The 25,803-nt window shown below is 45.3% G+C and overlaps 1 protein-coding gene across 1 annotated transcript in view; it reads right to left on the reverse strand.

Moving 5' to 3' along the window:
* Positions 1-25,803, reverse strand: part of FOXK1 (forkhead box K1) — a 388,665-nt gene that overhangs the window by 55,361 nt on the left and 307,501 nt on the right. The window contains exons 6-8 of the mRNA XM_063430220.1: positions 17,205-17,365; positions 16,803-17,078; positions 16,427-16,663 (exon numbers count right to left, since the gene is read on the reverse strand). Of these exons, the coding sequence (XP_063286290.1) occupies positions 16,427-16,663; positions 16,803-17,078; positions 17,205-17,365 (674 nt within the window). The remainder of the gene's footprint in view (positions 1-16,426; positions 16,664-16,802; positions 17,079-17,204; positions 17,366-25,803) is intronic.

The raw sequence follows: 25,803 nt of genomic DNA on the forward strand, positions 1-25,803 counted from the left end.
CTAACCTCCCTTTGTATTTCATTAGCGATTTATCTATGGATACATTTTGTTGGGGGTATAAACATCCGAAAATTTGTTCTGAAAATGGTCTAGCAGTGAAATGTAAAAATCTCAGCAGTAACTCGTATCTGGCTCAAGGCATGGTTTGGGAGAATACTGGACTAGACATTATTGGGTTGGTGCTCCAGTATGAGCGAATCGATGGCTTCTTTATAATCCCCATGAGCATTGTAAGAGCCCAGAATGTTTTCAGGTCTGGGACATCTGTGGGATGCTAGTCATGCTCCCTGACTGTATAGCTACCTGGATTGTTATCAATAAATTGGGTAGCATACAAGTTAGTCTGGGAAGCAATCTCCTCCCAGATGGCATCCCCTGAAATAGTTCTACATACTGCATTGGGGACAAGCCATCCACATTAACATTAATGCCTGCGTTGGCACTAAAAGGGGGGACGTTGGGCTCGGCTAACTGTGGAGGTACCCAGTCCTCCTCCACATTTGGCATACCAGAGGAAGCACAGCTTCTTTCTTCAGCCGGCTCACACACAGATGACATGTCGTCTTGACTAGATGTGTCAGAAAACTGACCTGGGTCAAACATTTTTTTTTTTTTTTTTACTAAAACAGACTAAACAGCAATACCTAAACTAACTCCTGTCACAAAAATCTAATGGAGATTTGGGGGAGGGAAACTGACTAAGACAGACCAAGACACAAATTTTTAAAACAAATGTAACCCTTTAAGGGCAAAAAAATAAATACAGACAGTACAAATGCACTGCTGTAACAAATCTGTCAGTGAAGGGGTTAAAAAGTGATTTTTTAAAAATAAAATACTGATACTTTCTGATGGTCACTGAACACTGCTGCAACAAACTATCACGATCTTTGTCTCTCTCGCCTCACAAAACGCTACAGAGGAGAGAGGGGCAGAGATCACTGTCAAAGTGAGTGTTTGTAACACCCACTTTGACAAAAGCCAATTGGGAGCGATCGCGGATCACTCACATGCCGCAATTGGCTGTTACTATCTGCCTGGGATGTCTGGCAGATAGTTGCAGGGTTATACCGGCGGGAGCGATCTTTGATTGCTTCCCGCAGTCCGTTTTTCGCTATGACGGTTCAGGACCGTCAGCGGTCCAAACGCACGTTTTACCGCTGACGGTCCTGAACCGTCAGCAGTCCTGAAGGGGTTAAAACATACATTTATAAAAACATTAGCAGGTGTACAGAAGGCCCTGTCTATGACATTACTTGCTGCTCCAGCCTGACACAGGTCAGAGTATTTTGGCGGTTGCCATTTTCAAACGGTCGTATTTTAAAAACTATAAATCCTACAGCGAAGAGCTTTATATTGTGAGAATCACAAGACCCAGGCCTAAATTTTGATGCATAGTATGTCTCTGAAATATTAACAATGAAGGCACAGTCGCAGTTTAGAAATTGCCCTTCAAATTTGAGCTGGCTAGAGTGGAGTTTCAATGAATGTCAATGGACGGCGTGAGTTGCAAACAAAGGACTAGTCTTAGCCGTGGACATGTTTAGTGGCAGCAGGGATAGCTGAACGTTTTGATATAAGATTTGTGTAGTTATCTGGGTCTCTCGATAAAAGTCTTATGCCTATAGCTATTAGATTATTTGGCAAATCTTTAGTAAGTGTTCTTTTTAATCAAGTTATTTGATTTGATTTTTCTCTAACAACACACTACTGGCAAAAACCTTTTAATTAAAAACCTCCTTATTCCCAATATTAGATCTCAGGCTTAAAGCTTCGAAATCCATCCAGGAGTTTTTATCTAGCAAGTCGTCTATTGTAGATACGTCAATTTTCTATCCATCTATGCAAATTCAAATTAGACATATAATACGACAGATTTGATATCGGTAACAGGAAATTAGCTTATTATGTAAATCGATTAGGTACCTAATCTTCTCCCATTCCTTTAAGGTGCCATTGAGAACAACACTGTGAGAGATAAATTTGGGTGGGCTATCATATTTTGACTTAACCATCCAAAAAAAGTGGGCTCAGATCTACAAGCGAACCTTCAGTATGAGTTAGATCTTGTTCTAATTTATACCACATTTCATTTTTAGCTTCACTTAGTTGAGTGATAACCACATGTGAAAAGCTAGAGGCTTTTTGATAGTCTCTTAAAATAGGAACCCCCAAACCCACGGAGGAAGCAATGGAGGAGTTCTGCGGATCCGCTAAGCTCAGTATGATGTCGTCCGCGTACATTGTCAATTTAATGCTGTCGTCTTTCATGTTAAGGCCCTGTATTGACTCGTTCCTCCTTATTGCAGCTGCAAGGGGTTTGATTACCATTAAATATAGGAGTGGGGACAGGGGACAACCCTGTCTTGTCCCATTCCTTAGTAGGAAATAATCTGAGTTAAAACCGGCACCCATAACTCTTGCTGTAGGGGTCTTATACTCTTATTGCTCTCCCTATGTTGTCCATTAACCCAAAGGTTTCTAGGACAGCATCCATGAAGTCCCACCTGACCCTGTCAAACGCTTTCTCTGTGTCAAGTGACAGGACCAGGAGGGAAGACCTCTTTGATTGAGCCCAGTTCACCGCATTTACCAACAGTCTAACATTATATACTGAAGACCGTTTAGAGATGAAACCAACTTGGTCTCTGTGAATTATATCTGTTATGATCTAACTTAGTCTATCCGCAATTATTGAGGAATAAAGTTTTATATCTCCATTTAGTAGCGATATAGGTCTGTAATTAGTTATTAATTCTGGCGATTTTTGCTGTTTGACCGCAAACAGCAGGCTCAGTAAATAGGCATATGTGTTAGGATAATATGTAGAGTATGGTATGATAAGCCACAGGGTAATTCCCTTGACGCGCGCGTTTCACCCGACCAGGCTTGTCATACTCGGTCACACTATCCAGCATTACCTCAACCATATGGGTAATGTGACAGCCTTTAGTGCCCTGCAGTTACAGTCATTCACTACTAGTCTGCATACATAGCGGACGGACAGTCTAACTGGCAGCGTGCATTGATACTTTATTGATTGGGCAATACGATAGTGTTAAAGCACTTGGTGTCTTAAGGTGATTCATTGCGATCTTACACACACAGCGAACAGACAGTGCGTTATATTGGTAATATGGTCTGATGTTTTGTTACATCCTAACACATATGCCTATTTACTGAGCCTGCTGTTTGCAGTGTTTTGTTGCTTCACTAAGACTCTTTTTTATTTTTATTTTGATTGGTACCTCTAGCCTCCATCGGTATTACAATTCATAATACCTCCTAAACGTTTCCAATACCCTTATATTAGTATACTACCCACTCTTCGTCTTTTAAATAACACTCTATATCTAAACCAAATTAAAACAATGACAGACTTTTTTTTTTTTAAGAAAACCGTAAGGACGATATGCCCCTACCACTCATATGGTGTGCCTATAAGTGCACAATAAGAGGACAGCTTATTAAATTATTATTGTTATGTGTTTATTTATGTGTTATTCATGAGAAGGTTTATATGCTAGTGTATGTTAGAATTAACCCCTGCAGTGCTATGGTGCATGGCATCTCCGCATCAAAGACATCTATGATATTTCTTTTGATAGATGCAGAGATAGCCTTTGACACAGCTGACTGGTCCTATCCATTTAATATTTCACAGGTATTGGGGTGAGATTTAAATATGGGATCTGTTCTTTATATATTTTTTTTTCAAATTGATATATATTTTATTCTTTTGTTTGTCATACTCCGTTCGCGGCGCCTGCTCGCCAGGGTACAGTAAGAAAATGGTGATATTTGTGCAGGAAAATTTGTTTACATCACAGGGATTTTACATACAGGGAGTGCAGAATTATTAGGCAAGTTGTATTTTTGAGGATTAATTTTATTATTGAACAACAACCATGTTCTCAATGAACCCAAAAAACTCATTAATATCAAAGCTGAATATTTTTGGAAGTAGTTTTTAGTTTGTTTTTAGTTATAGCTATTTTAGGGGGATATCTGTGTGTGCAGGTGACTATTACTGTGCATAATTATTAGGCAACTTAACAAAAAACAAATATATACCCATTTCAATTATTTATTTTTACTAGTGAAACCAATATAACATCTCAACATTCACAAATATACATTTCTGACATTCAAAAACATAACAAAAACAAATGAGTGACCAATATAGCCACCTTTCTTTGCAAGGACACTCAAAAGCCTGCCATCCATGGATTCTGTCAGTGTTTTGATCTGTTCACCATCAACATTGCGTGCAGCAGCAACCACAGCCTCCCAGACACTGTTCAGAGAGGTGTACTGTTTTCCCTCCTTGTAAATCTCACATTTGATGATGGACCACAGGTTCTCAATGGGGTTCAGATCAGGTGAACAAGGAGGCCATGTCATTAGATTTTCTTCTTTTATACCCTTTCTTGCCAGCCACGCTGTGGAGTACTTGGACGCGTGTGATGGAGCATTGTCCTGCATGGTAATCATGTTTTTCTTGAAGGATGCAGACTTCTTCCTGTACCACTGCTTGAAGAAGGTGTCTTCCAGAAACTGGGAGTTGAGCTTGACTCCATCCTCAACCCGAAAAGGCCCACCAAGCTCATCTTTGATGATACCAGCCCAAACCAGTACTCCACCTCCACCTTGCTGGCGTCTGAGTCGGATTGGAGCTCTCTGCCCTTTACCAATCCATCCATCTGGCCCATCAAGACTCACTCTCATTTCATCAGTCCATAAAACCTTAGAAAAATCGGTCTTGAGATATTTCTTGGCCCAGTCTTGACGTTTCAGCTTGTGTGTCTTGTTCAGTGGTGGTCGTCTTTCAGCCTTTCTTACCTTGGCCATGTCTCTGAGTATTGCACACCTTGTGCTTGGGGGCACTCCAGTGATGTTGCAGCTCTGAAATATGGCCAAACTGGTGGCAAGTGGCATCTTGGCAGCTGCACGCTTGACTTTTCTCAGTTCATGGGCAGTTATTTTGCGCCTTGGTTTCTCCACACGCTTCTTGCGACCCTGTTGACTATTTTGAATGAAACGCTTGATTGTTCGATGATCACGCTTCAGAAGCTTTGCAATTTTAAGAGTGCTGCATCCCTCTGCAAGATATCTCACTATTTTTAACTTTTCTGAGCCTGTCAAGTCCTTCTTTTGACCCATTTTGCCAAAGGAAAGGAGGTTGCCTAATAATTATGCACACCTGATATAGGGTGTTGATGTCATTAGACCACACCCCTTCTCATTACAGAGATGCACATCACCTAATATGCTTAATTGGTAGTAGGCTTTCGAGCCTATACAGCTTGGAGTAAGACAACATGCATAAAGAGGATGATGTGGTCAAAATACTCATTTGCCTAATAATTCTGCACGCAGTGTATAGCAATACATTTTTCATCCTCAACTTTGCATCAGCCCCAGCTCTGGGTACCCATCTTCGGACTCACCCCCACCCTCTAGTGTTCAATTTGCTTTTGTTCGATTGGGCTTCTCATGCCTGTCTTTTAGCGTCTGTGTATTGACACTGGGTGTGTGGCTGGGTTCTGTAGTGATTTCTCTCCTAAGTCTGTGGCTTGCCCTTTCTTTATCTATGGGCTTTCCCTGTTGTTGCTTTTCTAGTTTGCTCGTGGGGTTGTCAGGTTGCGAACCCTGGCTTCCTGTTTCTTATATTTCCTCCATCTCTCTCCTGCTGGTGCCATTAGTTAATTTTCCCAGTTAAGTGAGGTTTGTGTAATGAGGGTCTCTCTCGATGGTGTTGCTGTGGATTTCCAGGCCCTGGCTATAAGCGTCACCGCTGCTATCAGCAGTTGGAAAATTAGTTTTCCCTCTACCCTGTCTAATGTCCTGGGTAACATGAATAGCACACATTGTTCAAAGTTTAGTGGCCACCTCCTACCTAACAGTTGTTCCGCCATGCCCTCTACCCCTCCCCAGAATGTTTTTAACTTGGTGCATGACCACCATATATGTGACATCGTACCTCCCTGTGCTCCGCATCTCCAGCATATGTTTGGTGAGTTTGGGTACATCATCGATAGCCTTTCGGGCACCATGTACCACCTATATTGAAGTTTTCTAATTGTCTCTAGATGTGTGGTGCACATTGTGTTGCCTTTGTGGATAGTGAATGCCCTTTCCCAGTTTGGCTGTTGTATAGTGTACCCTAGGTCTTTATGCCATGCCTCTTGAAATAGCATTGTGGTCTCTGTCTCATCTTGTTGTAGCACGTTATACAGTGCCGATAGAATTTGCTTGGCCGGTTTGTGTGACAAGCATATTTGCTCTATTCTGTGTGCTTGTTGCTGTGATGGGTCTTGTACCTTGACCCCTCCAAGGAATGATTTTACTTGTAGGTACGGGAATATAGCTTTGTTGGGTAGGTTGTATAACTTTTGGAGCTCAGGGAAGGGCTTTATGTGTGTATAAGTGTTGGATTTTGGTGCATCCTCCCTCCTGCCAAGGCTTGTGGTCGAATGTTAGAATTCCCATTGCCACTGTAGATATTGGGGCCTGTGGTGATATACCTCCTCTGTCTTTCTCTCTGAGTTTTAACTCATCCCAGATTTTCAGAGTTAGTGAGGTGGTCGGGAGAGGGTCTATATGTATCGGGCGGTGGTTGTGTGGGAGCCAGAAGAAGTTGTATAGATCCTGTCCTCCCTTTTCTGCATCTAGGGCCACCACCACGCTACCCAACTTCATGCGCTTGGCGCTGTATATGGTGTCTAATACTTTTCTGGTGTTTTCCCCCCCCTTGCCTGCCCTTTACAAATCCCACTTGGTCGTTGTGAATGATGTGTGGGAGCATGTTGCGGAGTCGTTGGGCATATATTTTGGCATACAGCTTAGCATCAGTATTTAACAGGGAGATGGGGCGGAAATTTTGAGAGCAAGTCTGAGGTTTTCCCGGTTTCGGGAGGCTTATAATGTGTGCCAGCAGTGTTTCTTGGGGCATTTGTCCGTTTTTGGTGGCTTTGTTGTATGCGTTCGTTAAGTATGGCGTAAGGGTGGTGTTGAATGTTTTGTAATAACAGTTGGCGAAGATATCCGGGCCAGGGGCCTTGCCTGTCGGTAACCTCTGGATTGCCTCTGTCACTTCGTTTTCGGTGACGGGGGAGGATAGGACCTGTCGGTGTTGAGATGTGAGTGTGGGTAATGGGATCTTGCTCATATAGTCGCTGATGGCTAGTGGCTGCGGTTGTTGAGTCTGCTTGTCATCTGCTAGATTGTATAGGGATGTATAGTATTTGGCAAAGACATTGCTTATATCTTTAGGTGCTGTGATCTTGTGCCCATTGTCCGATTGGAGATATGTTATCTTTTGTTTGGTTTGTATTGTTTTGAGGCGTTGGGCAACTAATTTACTTGCCTTGTTACCCTGTGTGTATTGGGTCGCTTTGAGTTTGTGTAGGTGTTGACCTGTTCTATCTAATGCTTGGTTATGGATGTCATGTGTGATCTGGATAATGCAATCTTTTAGGTCTCGTGAGGGGGTCCTTTGGTTTAATATCGTGAGGTCTGCTAGCTCTTTCTGCCATTTTCGCCTTTGGGCTTCTGACTTTCTCTTAAGGTTTGTATCAATAGGCCCCAAGCTACCGATTTATGGGCTTGCCATATTGTGTTGTGTGAGGTTTCCGCTATTGTGTTTTCTCTAAAGTATTGTTGGAATTCCTGCTCTCGTTTTTTCTGGAAGTGGGGGTCTGCTAGGAGGGAGCCATTGAGTCTCCAGGGGCTTCTGTGTGAGGAGTCATATAGGTCAGCTAGGGTCACCATCATCGGTGCATGGTCAGACCAGGTAATCTGTTTGATGTCACATTCCTGAACTTGGTCTAAATATTGTCCTGTCATTAGAATTCTGTCAATCCTGGAATATGTATTATGTACCATGGAGAAGAATGTATAGCCCCTCTCCCCCACGTGTGTCGCTTTCCATGTGTCGTAATAGTGGTGTGAATGTAGTAATTTCTGTATTGCTTTACCTTGCCTCTTGAGTGGTCTCATTCTGGGTGCGGCTGGTGACACCATGGTGTCCATCGTAGGGTCTATAACATGGTTAAGGTCCCCACATACCATGTTAATATCTTTCTGTAACAGTTCTAACTTGTGGAGCACTTTGTGTATGAAATTCCTTTGCTCTGTATTTGGGGCGTAAATGCTTGTGATCGTGTATGTGACATCATTGAAGGTGCCCACCACAATGACATATCTCCCCCCCTCATCTATCTCCACATGGTTAAGTTCAAAGGCCACGTCTTTGCTGCTGAAGATGGATGTCCCTTTGGACTTGCTTGAGTGTGTGGCATGAAATTGGTGTGGGAAATCCTGTTTAAACAGGTGGGAGTGTGCATTGGTTTTAAAATGGGTTTCTTGTAAGCACACTACATCTGGCTTGTTTTGTCTCCGGTCATGGCATAATAGGCTGCATTTTGGGGGGCTGTTGAGACCTCTGGTATTGTGAGAGTATATTTTCATGGGGGTTTGTGTTTGATTTTCTGATTTTTCTGTTGTGTTGCGTTTCCTATATGGGGGGGTACCACCCTACCCAGCCATTTCGAACCGGGTGGTCCCTCCTTCTCCGGGTGTTCCCTGCTTTGTATTCCCCTATTTTGTTTTTTTCCCGTAAGTGAGACAGTGGGTTGAGGATCAGTGTAGTGTATTCATATTTTGTGACAAACAAGAGGGTGAAACGATAAAACATAAACAAATAAAACTATCAAAACTAAACAAAGTGCCATATATTTGGCTTGGCTCCTGCCTGAGGTGTCCTGGGGGAGGAAGCGATAAGCTTCCATGCCTGTTTGGAGCATGAAAGCAGCACTGGTTGTACTCTATTACCCTTTGTGATGGAACGATGGCACTGCGACTGAGTACCTCCGCCAATCGATGCTCCTAGTGCTCGCTGAGGACTCCAAGCACTCCAATCGACACCATCAGCACTGCAGACCCCACTTCCAGCGATACAGCTGCGCCGGGTTCTCGCCGTCTCCACCCACCCTGGATCCACAATCAGGATCCAGCTCTCAGTGGGTGACCCTCTCCTTAATTCAGAGAGCGTAGCAGGAACAAATCAAGCTCTTGCAAGAGCTGACTCTGGGGAGCCAAGCATGAGCCAAGGCTTCAAGAAAGGTTCAAGATGATCTGACTTTAATTAACACACACAGATTTTTATGCAAGTCCCCATGCAAGGGGACATCCCACAGGGAGGGACAACATGTAACCAATCCCGTACAGTAAAACAGAAGGCACACCCAGCACAAACACATAAAATCCTTCCCTCTGCCTGTGATATAATTACTGATCACAATGGGTTAATGTAATTTATCACAGGCAGGAAAAATATACTTTTTACAGCATATTCATAACTTCTAAAATATACATCACATTCACATAAAATATATATTCACAACCAATCCATTCAGGGGAACAACATATCAAAAAATGGCATGAATCAGACCAGGGGTTCAGAAGTTAGTAAAGTATCTTTTGGGGCCTGGCTGGCAGCATGGCTATCTGGCCCAAACCGGTTTTACAGAGCCCTCTATCCTGGAGACAATGGGGAAAATAATCCAATTATATCCAGGGATAGAGGCAGACTCCATTGAGCACGTTACCAGTAAAACACAAAAGGATACAAAAATACATAACTCCTATCATACTGAATTGAACGGGCCAAATCTCCCAGGGTCCATAGTCACAGGGCAAGAGGCGGGCAAGCATTCCTCTCCAGGCCCAAGTGGCGAAGGGCACTTTGTCACACCCTTGATGGTGATGTGAGTGGCATTTCCCTAGGGGTGATGTGGGGCTGCGTTGCTTACCCTAAAACCTTAGGGTGCTCTCCCTTTCAACATGTAGTTGTTAGAATTAGTATATCATCCCCCTTTCCACCTTTACAGTATCACAAGTGTCCTTCGGTAGTGAATTAGCTTAAAATAGAGTTAAATAAGATAAAGTAATGTAACGTAAATTATAAAGTCCCGTAGTCCTTGTGTTGTACTTGCCACTTTCCGTTGGTGCCTCTATTTGTTCCTGGTTGCTTTCCGCCACGATAGCGTTGGTCTACTTTGTTCTGGTAACGGTGTTGTGGTCTGTGGGGGTGTTAGTCCCCACTCCTGGAGTGCCTTTAGGCCTGCCTCAGGTGTTCCCATGGCTGAGATCTTGCCTTTGTGCGAGACCAGGAGCTTAACTGCCCCACCTATATGGTTTCTTGTACTGCCAGAGTATTTCCGTTATGGGTGCAAAGGTCTTCCTTTTTTTCCAAGGTGGCCGCTGAGATGTCCGCATAGTTTGTGGTTCCTTGGTAAGGCTCCGGGAGTGTCGGGCGCTGCCTGCTGGTTCTCATGATTACCTCCTTGACGTGGAAGTAATGCAGCCGCACCAACACATCTCTCGGCGCCTCCGTCGTTAAGAAACTAGGCTTCGGGACCCTGTGGTAGCGATCCAACAGGAGCATGTCCTGAGGTAGGTCCAGTGCAAGGAGCTTAAATAGGCCCTGTAGGTGTGCGTGGAGATCGGTCGGCCCCACCGCCTCCACGATGCCTCTAATCCTGAGGTTGTTGCGGCGCGACCTGTCTTCTATGTCCGCAATTTTATTTTCAAATGCAAGCACGTTTTCGTGCATTTCTTCCATGTCTGCACGCAGGACATTATAGGCCCCTGACTGGTCCGCTTTTTTGTCCTCCAGTGTTGATGTTCTGGTGCCCAGGTCTTGGATGTCAGACTTGATTTCTTTCAGGGCAGACTGTAGTGTGTATTGCAGCTTGTCATGCATGGCATCCAGCATGCGCTGTAGTATCCCCTGGGTCACTGGCAACTCCGTTGGCGGGCTGTCATGCATGTCGCCTGAGTCTTCTTCGGCGCCATCTTGCGTTTCGTCCTGCGCGCTCATATGTTTAGTTTGTGTGTTTCGGACATTAAAAAAAGTTATTTTTGTCTCCTTTGTCCACCTGGCGCCTGCCTTTCTGTTGGGACAACGTTGTGGCTTGATTTATCTCGATTTTGGGTGTCTGTAACGCTTAGTTTAGGCCTCTGTAGCACAGAGCTACTCTAACATGCAGCTGCTCCGGTTGAGCTCCAGGCCACGCCCCCCTGTTCTTTATATTTTGACCCTTACGCTACTGTATGGATTAATGGACAATTCTTCCTTTCTCAATAAGGAATGGAACGAGGCAGCGCCTTTGTTCGTTCTAGTAATTGAGCCCTTTCCTTAATCGATTCGTAATAATCATCAGATTAAAGGTTTTAACGGTCAGGGAGAGGAGATGAAAACTACTGCATTTGCAGATCAAGTTTTATTGTCTTTAACTGACCCGGTGCATTCTCTACCATTTGTGATGAAAGAAATAGTAACATTTAGTGCTCTATCAAATTTTAAGGTTAATTAAGACAAATGTGAAATCTTGAATTTTAATGTATTAAAAGAACACAAGATGCAGATAACCAGCTTATATAATTTTAGATGGCCTTTAACAAGTATAAAAAATCCTTTAACTCCATCTGTAGGTCTGTATAAATCTAACTATTTACCTCTTTATGATCAAATTCAAACCGATCTTCCAAAATGGGACCTTACATATTTTTCCTTATTTGGTAGGATTAACATATTAAAAATGCTGATATTGCCTAAACTTCTTTATCTTTTCCAGACTTTACCTATAAATATACCTAGTCCATAGTTCAGGAAACTTGGATCGATTTGGAAAAATAAAACGCCACATATTGCATATAACAGATTAAAATGGATTAATAAAAATAAGAGAAAACCATGGTATGAGCTAGAACAGAGCTTTGCAACAGTCCCTAAATATACATTATAACGGATCCCCTACACCCTGGCTGAGTATAAGTAGAATTTTCTAAAATCCAAACATAGAAGAAGTTGTGATTATAACTCCCAATCCCTCAAACATGAGCCAAGACTTTATGAAGGGGCACTCCCCCATGGACCTGAGTGGGGACAGTAACACAAAACAATCACCCAATGACATTGACACCCAGGTCCAGGACACTCCCACATAAACAGTATAATCCCTCCTCTGTACCTGGGAGATAATTGGATTAAGTTGCTGTATTAAACTCAATTATCTCCAGGTACAGAAATTATTAACTTTTTTATAAACGCACAAAAACACTTTAAAATACATAAAGTCATTTTTCATACAACCGAACCCCCATAGTCTACACCCCCCCATATAGCTTGGATCTGAGCGCACAGCATATCCGAAAAGCGCTCAGATCCCACGAACATCGTCGAAGCGCCAATGGGGTGAAGAATTGACAGACCGCTCTGGAGAGGTTTTTATACGAAATAAAAGGTGAACAAATCAAACAGGGGAACAGGTCCCCTGGTTCGTAGTGTGGGGTTTGTTCGGGAGATCCCGTCGAACAATCTGCCGAACAGCGCTCTCCTGGCTTGCAAAAACAGAAGCAGGCATTTGTACGTTTTCACTGGTGTTCGGGCCATCGAGTGGCCGTCTCAGAGTTCCAGGCACTCGACGACCAATTACAGCTGCCTGCTTTCATGCAACAAGATGGTCACCGTCTTCTCCACCACGTGGCGTTCAGTTATATGAATGGCAGCCTCACAAAGAGCTCTGAATTCCTGTGGTCTGTTTGAACTTAATGTGGTCAGTGTGGTCAGTCACTTCGGATGAATGGTTAACAAAATAGTAATGAAATGCCCGAACGGGGTAGGGGAATGACTCTGGGGATAGCAAAATTTCGATTTTGTCACATACATTATCTTAGCAGATCTCTCCTATCTCACATTTACTATTCTTAAATCATCCAGTGATAGGAACAGTGTTGAAGAGATGCAGGGCATATAAAATTAAAAGTTAGCTCTCTCTGAGATTATCTCCACTACTCCCTATATCTAACAACTTGGACTTTCAAAATGGACAGGGCACACAGGTATTGAAATGCCTGGGATTAGAACATGATAGGACGGTAGGATCATTGTAACTTGATCACTTCTTACTTTGATCCACTTGGTGGAACATAATAGAATTCCTACGTTATTTCAAATTCTAACTTATACACAATTGAAAGATATGACTAAGAAGATTATTCCCAGATGGTTACCTAGAAACTTGACCCCTTTTGAAGAGGAATGTAGTTATTGTAAGAAAATAAAAAAAAACTTTCATTGATTTATTTTATGCTTTCATTAAATGGTATAGTAGATAATGAGAATAAGGGGTTTCAGTTTAAATGGGCAGTGGCACTAAAAGCCCAGCCGAGTGAGAAAGATTGGGCATATATTTTTGGCAGAGGTATGCCCTCTATAGTACAGTTACATTGGATGGCCAGGGGATGTGTGTTTAGAATACTGGGAAGACTATTTAAAAATCGACTAGTATAAGATTGCCAATTAAGGTAAATAACAAGGATTTGTGATGGAGATAGAGACTGTATATTATGTATAAATTGGAAATCTACAGGGAGTGCAGAATTATTAGGCAAGTTGTATTTTTGAGGATTAATTTTATTATTGAACAACAACCATGTTCTCAATGAACCCAAAAAACTCATTAATATCAAAGCTGAATATTTTTGGAAGTAGTTTTTAGTTTGATTTTAGTTATAGCTATTTTAGGGGGATATTTGTGTGTGCAGGTGACTATTACTGTGCATAATTATTAGGCAACTTAACAAAAAACAAATATATACCCATTTCAATTATTTATTTTTACCAGTGAAACCAATATAACATCTCAACATTCACAAATATACATTTCTTACATTCAAAAACATAACAAAAACAAATCAGTGACCAATATAGCCACCTTTCTTTGCAAGGACACTCAAAAGCCTGCCATCCATGGATTCTGTCAGTGTTTTGATCTGTTCACCATCAACATTGCGTGCAGAAGCAACCACAGCATCCCAGACACTGTTCAGAGAGGTGTACTGTTTTCCCTCCTTGTAAATCTCACATTTGATGATGGACCACAGGTTCTCAATGGGGTTCAGATCAGGTGAACAAGGAGGCCATGTCATTAAATTTTCTTCTTTTATACCCTTTCTTGCCAGCCACGCTGTGGAGTACTTGGACACGTGTGATGGAGCATTGTCCTGCATGAAAATCATGTTTTTCTTGAAGGATGCAGACTTCTTCCTGTACCACTGCTTGAAGAAGGTGTCTTCCAGAAACTGGGAGTTGAGCTTGACTCCATCCTCAACCCGAAAAGGCCCCACAAGCTCATCTTTGATGATACCAGCCCAAACCAGTACTCCACCTCCACCTTGCTGGCGTCTGAGTCAGACTGGAGCTCTCTGCCCTTTACCAATCCATCCATCTGGCCCATCAAGACTCACTCTCATTTCATCAGTCCATAAAACCTTAGAAAAATCAGTCTTGAGATATTTCTTGGTCCAGTCTTGACGTTTCAGCTTGTGTGTCTTGTTCAGTGGTGGTCATCTTTCAGCCTTTCTTACCTTGGCCATGTCTCTGTGTATTGCACACCTTGTGCTTTCGGGCACTCCAGTGATGTTGCAGCTCTGAAATATGGCCAAACTGGTGGCAAGTGGCATCTTGGCAGCTGCACGCTTGACTTTTCTCAGTTCATGGGCAGTTATTTTGCGCCTTGGTTTCTCCACACGCTTCTTGCGACCCTGTTGACTATTTTGAATGAAACGCTTGATTGTTCGATGATCACGCTTCAGAAGCTTTGCAATTTTAAGAGTGCTGCATCCCTCTGCAAGATATCTCACTATTTTTTAACTTTTCTGAGCCTGTCAAGTCCTTCTTTTGACCCATTTTGCCAAAGGAAAGGAGATTGCCTAATAATTATGCACACCTGATATAGGGTGTTGATGTCATTAGACCACACCCCTTCTCATTACAGAGATGCACATCACCTAATATGCTTAATTGGTAGTAGGCTTTCGAGCCTATACAGCTTGGAGTAAGACAACATGCATAAAGAGGATGATGTGGTCAAAATACTCATTTGCCTAATAATTCTGCACGCAGTGTATATGTACAGAAAGATCATTAAATATGAATAGAAGTGAACTGATAACTGTGAACTCTGACTAAACTAGCAAATTGATAATTACTCATCACTGACCTGATACTAGACTGGCATGATCTAGATCTCTCCCTATCTTTTGCAAAGTGATATCAGTGAAAAGACCCTAATACCTAGAGTGCTGAAATGATAGGGTTGCTTACCCTTATGGGTACCTTGATGTGTAGTTCACGTCCAAAAAAATAAAGAACAACAAAATATAGTGCAGATGGTAATTATATTAAAAAACATACATATGAGAGAAGTCAGGCAACTCACATGTATCAGAGCCTAAATCAACTGGCTCAGTAGCCAGCATGTTAGTGCTTTTAGGGTAGCACTTCTGCGTTCCTTCAGAACTTATCATTTGGGGAAGTGTCATCCCTTTTTCACTGATATCACTTTGCATTTTGTTTACGTGTTTGTGTGGGGAAGACAGGGTGTTACCACACAATTGTTTTTAAACTGCTGTCCAATTATTCTTATTTAAGCACTTTTAGAATTTGCATACTTCCTCCTCTGGAGGTTTTTTCGGTTTGAATTTACTCTTTCTATCTTTGTATGAAAAAGGTTTAACGCTTTGAGATATGTGTTTTTTTACAAAAGGTAGTACCTTAGCTTTCTATGGTGATTTAAGTAATTTCTCATATATTATACTGCTATTTATCCTTCTCTAACTTCTCTTGTCACTTTTTTTATTTACAATGATATGGTGAAAAAATAAACTATAATTAAATAAAAAATAATGCCATTTTTGGAAACATCATAATAAACCACAAGACCAAAGGTCATATCCAGAACCCCCGGGGTGATTTCCCCCCTACGACACAGGCTACAGTTATGCATCTTTCTTTACTATTTTTAGACTAGATTTAGTTTTAGAATTCACATTAGGGATAGTTTATTAGTGTTGAATTTAAGGTAGTGTAGGGCTTAACGTGAGGAGTTTACGATTAGAGAAACACTGGAAGTTACATATTCCAGTGTGGCCAAAGATCAGTGGGAGTTAGTCACCAAGTTGCTCCGGAGACATAACTTTTATATGTCCTGGTGTTAAACACCCAAGACTTACATTTGCGGCTCACTTTGTGCACAATTCCGCAACAGAATATTTTTAGTTGTGAGTGCTGTTCATAACAATTGGAATATATGTATTCATAAAAACTCTTAACAGTAGGTCATATATCCATAGCTCCTGGTCTACAATTTACTGAAACTATGAAGTCAACAATACATTCCTGAAATATGTATCATGATGGAGTCTGTCAAGTCAATGTCTTCCATTAATTAAGTTCAAGAACATCTACATGTTCCATCAAGTCAAAAGATGACAGTTAAAAAAAAAAGTCCTCATACGACAATATAGAATTCTCCTTTAGAAATGTTTTTTTTTTAAAACAAGAAGGGACTCTTACCAAAAGTGCTTACAGATGTGCTGTTAGTGATCAAGTGATCTTTTCCATTTGTTGTTACTGTTCGCATGGGCATCTGATGCCGACTCAGGGACACAGGAGCAGATTGCTTTAGGAAAGTGACTGTTTGTCCAGGACCGCCCTGGGACATCTGGCTGGCTACTGTCTGGATAGCTCTACTGGTAGTTGGCAGAGAAGGAATTGTAGTAAATGTAATAGTCTTTTTCTCATCTTGGCCTCCTGTAAAACAATCACAAAGAACATTTATCTATTTTGTGATACCTTTGAGCAGGTATTTAAACAACTAAAAAGCTCTGTTGAAAAGAATAGATTCCGTACAATCTCATTAGTACAGAAAAAAGAAAATACATTTACAGACCTTTTCCTCCAGAGTTAACATCCAATATAGTTCCATGTATCTCTTGTGTAGTACAAGCTGGCCCTGGATTGGTAATTATGTATCCGTTGGCAGAGTTATTGGTTGTAGTCAAAACACGAACCATAGTGACAGTGGGAGCTTGCTGCATTACATGGATTGTTGGGCCCGCAGAGTGGGATGTCATGTTAGTTGGTAAATATGTAATTGGCTTGGTCACAAAACTTGATTGACGTGGGGGCAATGCCATAATAATAGGTTGAGAACTGACTGGAGAGCCTGTGGGAAAAATGTGAGTGAATAAAGGACAGAAACACATGGGACATATTCTATTTCAAAACAGGTGTAAATATAGTGAAACTATGCAGCAAAGAATCTGCTGGGAGAAGAGAGACAGCAATTTACCTGGTGCACTCTGGGAATACCGATATTCTGTAACAGAGGAAAGTTTTGAGCCAAAGTCGTGTGGCATTGGTGAACCCTCTCTGGATAGGCTTTCAGGAGTCTGTATACCACTGGAGTGAGGGGATATCAGACCAGGATGAGTCGGTGAAGCTGGAGCACTCCTGTAAACCACAATAAATAAAATGTTATCCAATAGCCACATGCAAAACATCTTTACTTTTGCTCGTATTGTTTTTCTATATTTGGTTGACAGTGAATCATCTTTTTTTTTTTTTCTTCTTCAATGTTTATTTTTTTTTTTTTTTTTTGAGAAATGGGTAAAACAGCATAGCGGTTACAGGAAAGCAAGGTGCATTAGTAAATATTACAAACATCGGAGTCATGTACATCAATATCAGTTTATGCACCTTTAGCACATTTGAAGATACAGCTGCAACATTGTTTGCTAAGAGAGTCAACTTTAGTTGACAATGCCTGTGTGTTCATGTTATGAAATTGTGGTGAGTGGGCTCGATATAGTTTGCACTTCAGCTATTGTCACAGTGTCAAACTGCATGTTTCTGGGCTCTGCCTAAACCTTTAGTCCTCTCTATCTCAGAAGGTTTTGGCTGTCATCTTCGTGCTAGTTGGCCGCTGCTGTAAGAAGAATAGTGGAGAATAACCATGGAAAAGAAGGGAGGGAGGGGGGGTTGGAATGTGGAGTATGTGTCACACTAGGTTTACCATTTAGGTCACGGACATATTTACAATGGTCATCTACCGATTGACATGACAGGGGGGAACCAAGGGAGATTTGCAGGGTTACATTATTTCTGATATTTTTATATTGTCTCCACCCCTCTCCCACTTCAACGGATAGAGTGCAGATAGCAAATACAGAAAAGCAAAAATCAGGTTAGTTAACATCACTTAGCTTCCCCAAAATTTTCCTCACATCTGGAGAAATCGAAATGGATGAGTAATATTGTGTCAAATATCTATATATTACGTGTCTAGTGCTTATTCTCACAGAGAGTGGTTCTGCATATGTGAGTTAGTAGGGTACCTTTGCTAGAATTACTTCTTTCCCCCTATCTGTCTGATGAGGAATTGTTCTCGAGCTCCATCCCATTCTTCCCAACGTTGTTGATGTTGGTAGAGCTTACCCTGCAAGTGAGAGGCCATCTTTTCATACAAGCATATAGAGTCAATTCTCTGGAGGGTTTCTATGATTTGGGGGTCTGAATTGCTCTTCCAATGGTGAGCTATACTAATTTTAGCCGCTACCAGTAAGTTTAGTATGACTGTTCTGTTGGGCATGGTTTTAAGGTCCGGGAACATGTGGAGCAGGTAGTACTCGGGTTTTCTAGCATATTTAATTCTGGACAGCAAATTTACCAGTAATATTATAGAGTTCCAGAACTGCTATAGTTCTGGGCACTCCCAAAAGATGTGGCTAAGCGAGCCTATAGCTGCCTGGCATCTCCAACAATTGGGGCTCGCGTCTTTGTAAATGTTTGAAATTCTGAGGTGCACCAAATACCACTGCATCTGCAGTTTGGCGTTCTCTTCCCACATAGATAAGCTTTTGGAAGCTGCTTTAGTCTATCTACTGGCCTCTCGCCATTGCGATACCTGGAATGGCACACCAAGTTCTTTTTTTTTTTTTTTGTAAATACGCTTTTATTAAGTTGTGCAATTGTTCAGTTCGCCAAAGAGTTATAAGTATGCGGTAATTGGGACGCGCAGGTCCCGTCAGAATGAAACCATAACAATTACAGTAGCAAGTGACGTTCGATCAGTCATATATCGGTGACACGCAGGTCACAACAGAGCATGTATTATCTTGCAAATAGTACATTGAAGGGCAGTCCGTACAGTATCAGGTAGTAATGCGTGAACTTGTGGCGAGACTAGCAAGTCTCAGTCTGCAACTTTAACTATGATGACATGCGCACAGCTTGCGTCCCGCATTAGTGTTTACCCCAAGGCCACAGCCGTAAGGACTGTAATCTACAGCCTTGACGGACACATAAGTCTTACGTGCTTTCTCCTATTGGACGTCTGATAGTGGGGCTAGTCCCGAGTTAGTGTCTGCTAGCGTGGGGTGGATGTAGTGCGAGTCAGTCTTACAGGGCGCTGTAGTCTAGAATCGGGTCTTGGTCTCCCTCATCCGTCTGCCTTATCTCTATTGTCTCCCACTCTGTGTGGTTACCTAGGTCTAACACTGGATGTCTGCTGTCCAGAGCTGGGACCTCTTCTGGTTCCCATATGCGAGGCGGTGTCAGCACGGGGGATGTTTTGCGGTGCAGTAAGTCCTTGCAACTGTCCAGCATCCTATCTGGCTGTGTTTGGTGCAGTCAGCTAGGCCTCAGCAACCGTGGGTATCTGTACTGTGTCGCGCGAGTGCACCCCGTGTTGGGTGATTGTGTTAAGTCGGCACTTCAATTGGGTGTGCTTACTGTCATATGTCGTCCTGGTGTCACTCCTCTGTGTAAGGGAAGTCCCTGTCTGAGGTCAGCCCTACTGCGGTATGCAACGTTATGTGGTCTACATTGTCTCCGTGCAGTTTCGTTTGCCCCGTGGGGCCTCGTACTAACTAGTGGGTCTGAGCAGCGCCGGGCGGCTCCCAGATCCGTCCGAAGGAGGAGAGGGAAGTGAGGAAGGAGAGGGGAAGGGAAGAAAGGGAAAAAAGGGAAGGAGAGTGGGGGGGGGGGTTACTGCGTAGGGTAAGTATGTTGTGTTGTTATAAAGCGTTGGCGCTTCTCCCAAGACGACCAGGTGGGATTAGGCGGAGGGTGGTGTGCGCATGAGTATGTGTGTCGGTGTTGTCTTCCAGTATCCCAGCTGCGTACTTCATCTATCCTGCTCGTGATGTGTACAGGTACCAGGGCATCCACAGTTCAAGATGTTTTTCTTTCCTCCCGAGTAAGTCGGCATATCTCGCTTCAGCAGTATGAATCTCTTCTATTCTTTGGAGCCATTTCACTTTAGTGGGTGGTTGAGCTTGCTTCCATTTTGCTGGGATCGGCGCTTTAGCTGCATTCAGCAGGTGCCGTAATATTGATCTTTTATACAGTGCCAGCGGGCCTGCAGAGAAGTGTAATAGCGCAGCCTCTATAGTGAGGTCAAGTGGGTCCCTCAGAATGACAGTGATTTCACGTTTCACTTCCTCCCAAAACGGCACGATCCTGGGGCAATCCCACCAGATGTGGCGAAGCATGCCCGATTGTGTTTCGCACCTCCAGCATGTGTCCGGGACCTCCGGGAAGATTCTATGCAACCTCGCTGGCGTCCTGTACCAGTGGGAGAGCAGCTTGTAGTTCACCTCCTGGTACCTGGTGCTTATCGAGCTTTTATGCTGCAGAATAAGGATTTGTGCCCATTGAGCATCTGTATAGGTTCTGCCTGTCAGTTCCTCCCATTGCCCCTGGAAAGCGTTGTTTCTAGTGAGGTCCCCTATAAGCAGTCGTTGGTAGATGATCGACACTCTTCCGTCCGCTTCGGGGGAGGTCTCGCAAAGGCGCTCGAACCATGTATGTTCTCTATGTATCGCTTCTCTGCGAGGTAAGTTGTAGTAGAAGTGTCGCAGCTGTGCGTAGTGGAAGCGGTGCATTACCGTCAGGCGGTCCGTGGTAGCCCAGTCCTGGAGTCTGCGGAGACCGGCGTTGGTCAGAGCCGAGCTCAGGGGTATATAGTCTCTTTCGTTGAGTGTTGGCCACGCATCCACTCGCAGTCCCCCACCCAAAGCCTCATTATGTGACAGCGGGATTAAAGGGCTCGGTTGCGGTGAGATGTAAGCGTTCCTTCTCAGGATGGACCAGGTCTTCAGCGTCTGCGTGACGGGGGAGTCTGCATCAAGAGTGTGTGCGACCCCTGTCGAGCGGTGCCAGATGTACGCATGGAATGCTTTGTTTGTGCCTTCTCTATCTAAGCCCACCCACAGCTTGGTGGCGGGTGCCGTGTGCCATTCTCGAATCCTCTGGAGCACTGTTGCTTGGAAGTACTTCCGAAAGTCCGGTAAAGCGAGGCCCCCCCATGGTTTGGGCAGGCATAATCTGTCATGTCGGAGCCGCGGTCTCCCCTCTCTCCAGACGTATTTTGTTACTGCCGTTTTGAGTTTGGTGAAGAAGTCCGCGGGCAGGTGCCATGGGATGGTGCTGAAGCAATAGAGAAGGCGGGGCAGGATGTTAATTTTTACGACCGCAATGCGGCCCTGCCAGGAGATGTAGTTGAAAGACCATTTCTTCAGGTCTCTCATTATATTACTGAGGAGAGGCAAGTAGTTCCTGGTGTAAGTTTCCCAGGTAGCGCATCTGTTCCCTGCACCAGTGGAAAGGGTAATCATGTTGTATTCTCATCTGTGTGTCCCCAGTGGTATGTACAGCCAGTATTTCACATTTAGCTAGGTTTAGTTTAAGCCCTGATACATGTCCGTATAGCTCAAACTCGCCTAGGAGGGCTGGTAGCGTGTTCGTAGGTCCTGCAATGAAAAAGAGCATGTCATCTGCATAGGCGGCCACCTTATGCATCTGATCTCTCTGTTTGAACCCCTGTATTTCAGGCTTCTGTCTTACCCTGTCCAGGAATGGCTCCAGCGTGAGGGCGAAAAGGAGGGGGGACAGCGGGCAACCCTGCCTGGTGCCATTGTGGTTCTCAAAGCTGTCCTTAAGCGCCCCGTTCACACGCACTCTGGCCGTTGGTTCAGTGTAGAGCGCATTGATCCAGGAGAGTATGCCCTCCCCCAAGCCCATCACCTCCAGCGTTGCCGTCATGAAGCCCCACGACACTCGGTCAAACGATTTTTCTGCGTCCGTGGAGAGCATGAGTAGATCCGAGTGTCTTTTACGAGCCAGGCTTTGTATAGAGAATGCCCGCAGAGTGCTGTCCCTCTCTCCCCGGGATAAAGCCTGTCTGGTCCGGGTGGACCAGTCTCGGCAGAAATTGTTGCAGACATGTGGCCAGCCCTTTGGAGAGGATCTTCACGTCCACATTTAATAATGAGATGGGGCGGTAGTTGCCACACACTTCAGTGTTTTTACCAGGTTTAGGGATCACTGTGATTACGGCTGCAAGGGACTCCCGATGGAACCTACCGCCTTCCCAGAGGTGGTTGAAGGCGTTGGCGATGCGTGGGGCCAGATATCCATCTGGGCCCGGCGTTTTCCCATTTTTCGTCGTTTTAATCGCCGCCAATATCTCCTCCGTGGAGATAGGGGTGTCAAGAATTTCAGCTTCTTGTGCTGATAGGGCGTTCGGGTGAAAGTCTCTGAGGTATGCCGCGATGTTCCCTGCCCCTCTGGTCTCGCCCTCAGCTGGAGTTCCTGGAGTTATGTTGTATAGGTCCTCATAGAAGAAGCGAAATTCGCTCGCTATCTCCCCGGGGAATCGTGTGAGAGTACCCCTAGCCGTGCGTAAGGTGCTTACTTGTGCACTGGCTTGTTGGTTCCGTATCATGCGGGCCAGGAGTCTCCCCCCCTTATTGGCATGTATATAAAAGAATGACTTCGACCTCTGGGTTGCCCTGTGATGCTTGTGGGCTATCAATTCCGCCAGATGGCGTCTGGCTGTCAAGAGGGTGCAGTAGTGTGCCTCCAGTTGAGTCCTCTTGTGGAGCGTTTCCAGCGTCGCTATCTGGTCCGCGAGCGACGTCATTTGTTGTTGTGCTTCTCTCTTTTTCTTCGCAGCTATCCGTATGAGGAATCCTCTGCGCACGCTCTTGTGAGCCTCCCACAGGGTCAGTGCGGAGGTGTCTTCAGTGTCGTTTTCGGAGAAGTAGCTATTCAGTTGGTCTACTAATTGTGCTTGTATCGTTATGTCGGAGAGGAGCGATTCGTTCAATCGCCAAGTTGACCGGGCCGGTCTGTAAAGGGGTGAGTCCATGAGCATGGATACCGCGCTATGGTCCGACCATGGAGTAGGGCGGATTTCCGCTTCCAGCAGTCTGTGGAGGCCTTCTTGTTGGAGGAAGAGATAATCAATTCTAGCGTGCCTACGATGCATGGCCGAGTAATGCGTGTAGTCTCGATCTCCAGGGTGAAGGGTTCTCCATGCATCCATAAGGCGTAGGTCTCGAAGAGTCCTACGTATCGTCCGAATGGCCGTTTGTGGGACACTGCTGTGTCCTGTCGACGAATCCAAAATCGGGTCTAAGGGTGCATTAAAGTCTCCGCCCATTATAAGGGCGCCCTCAGTGAAGTTGGCTAGTTTGAGGAGTGCGGTGCGGAGGAATTTTGCTTGTTTGGTGTTTGGAGCGTATATTGATGCAAATGTATTCTGTGCTATCAATCCCTTTACGAACAGGTATCTGCCGTTTGGATCGGCCATCATATCACTCCGAGTGAAATGGAGGTTGTTGGCCAGGAGGATCGCTACTCCGCTTTGCGTGCTGCCGGATGGGTGCTGTGGAAGCTAGCTGGGAAGAGTCTGTCTGTCAGTCTTTGTGTGTCCGCCTCTCTCAGGTATGTTTCCTGTAGCAGTGCTACGGATACGTGTTGTTTTTTCAGTTCCCGTAGGAGGTGTGCATGCTTCTCTGGGGCGTTCAGGCCCCTACAGTTCTGCGTGACTACTCGGAAGGGGGCAGCTGTGAATGCCGGGTCGCTAGGCCCCCGAGGGACCTGCGTTCCGGGTGTGTCGGGCATTGTGCTGGGAGGTCTCCCGTGTGCTTGCGGGTGCTATGTGTGTGGTGTTGGTACTGTGGTAGTGGTAGCTCCTGTTTTGACAGGGGGTGAGGGGTGGGCGGGGGTTGGAAGGGAAGGGAGAGGTGAGGGTAAGAGTGTCCGATTCCGGGCAGATCCGGTAGTACACCCAGCAGGTGCCCCACTCAAAGTGTTGTGTCCCTCGGTGTGAGGGTGACCTGTGTGACTGGGTCGAGTATCAGGTCCGCACCGCCTTGTAGGATGGCCTAGGGCAGCCGCGGGTCTGTCTCCCCCAGTAATTGGTAAAACACAGGTCATGTCTGGGGGTGGGTTGTCAGAGGTTAAACGTGTCGAGCACGGGGCGTGGCTTGGACGTCGACCAGGATGGACGCATAAACTGTGAGCTCCGCTCCACCGGTCCGCCTAAAGCCCTTTTTATAAGCTTACTTTCGCTCTTATGGGTCGTAATCGTCGGGGTGACCCTCCCGGGACCCCCAGAGGCACGCAGAATAGCCAATCCCTAGGTCCGATGGACGGATTCCTAGTTACAACGACGGACGCACGAGGAGAGGCCGGAGGCCCCAAGATGGCGACCGCTCCCCAGCCACAGGGAGATCCCCCAGCCTCTACTCTAGAGAGCATCGGTGAGGAGATCCGCACGATTGCGGCATCTATGGCGTCCATGGCCACGAAGGCCGACCTCCTGGTCCACACCACTACAATCCAGGATGCTCTTCGGGCCGAGATAGCGGGCCTCCGGACGGAGGTCTCCGCACAAGGGACCCGGATACAGGAACTAGAACGTTCCCGAGAGACACATGCAAACAGACAAGCGGCAACCGACACGGCCCTATCCCGACAAGGCGAACTGCTCTTACAAATGCGCAGAGCAGTGGAAGATCTTGACAACCGTGGCCGCAGATGTAATATCCGCGTCCGCGGCATGCCGGAGGCGGAGGGTGAGGAACACATCGAAGACACCCTAACTGCACTTTTCAGGATGATCCTACCTGGAGATGCCCCGCTGGAAATCCGATATGACAGAGCACACAGAGCCCTAAGGCCTCGCTCAGCCGAGGAGGGCCCGAGAGACATTGTTTGCTGCGTCCATTCGTTTGCCACGAAGGATGCCATTATGAAAGCTGCCAGGGCGCAACCTACATGGGACTTTCACGGCACACCTATTTCCCTGTTTAATGACCTGTCCCCAACAACTCTAGAAGCAAGGCGCGCACTGCGGCCCATCACCGCATTGCTCAGGTCCCACAACATACCATACAAATGGGGCTTTCCATTCGCATTGTTGGCGAGACACGGGAATGGCTGGGTGCCACTCCGCGGACCAGAAGAAGCTCCCGGTTTCCTAGAAACGCTGGATCTCCCTCCTGTGCAGATCCCGGACTGGATCCTGGGTCCCCTGGGGGCAGGCCGGGGACCACAACGCGCACTCCGCCGCCGCAGAGGCCGCTCACCACGAGAGCATGCAAACCACGATCATGAGGCCCGAGCACAACATTAGAAACAAGTCCCCCTCTGGACTGCCCGGTTACACAGGTACTGTTTCCCCGACATAAGACATGGCAAGCAAGAGCTCTGGCGGGCTGGCTCTCGCTTTCGCTTGCCCCTCACCCGACTCCCCCCTCCGTTCTTTCCTCCACCTTCCCCTTTTTACTTATGTTCCTAAGAGGCCATGCTTGGGATTACCAACGGGTGGGATCTGAGACTGCCTGCATTTTGGGAGGGCTGAGGGGTGATTTTGCAATATCCTACCTATGGCTTCGGGGGCCCCCCCCCCCTCCCCCCGAGGGGACATTAGCTGTGACTCCCATGTTGGACCCTTGGGAGGGGGGAGAGGGGGTGGCTGTGGGTATGTTGCTCCGCTATACAATGGAGGTGGCCCACCGGGACTCATCTAACTCAGGGGCGGGGACATGAGACTTCTCTACCAGCCATCACCGATACTGGCCACGTACAGCACTGAA

This window comes from Pelobates fuscus, chromosome 8 (assembly GCF_036172605.1).
Source record: "Pelobates fuscus isolate aPelFus1 chromosome 8, aPelFus1.pri, whole genome shotgun sequence".
Classification (NCBI taxonomy): domain Eukaryota; kingdom Metazoa; phylum Chordata; class Amphibia; order Anura; family Pelobatidae; genus Pelobates; species Pelobates fuscus.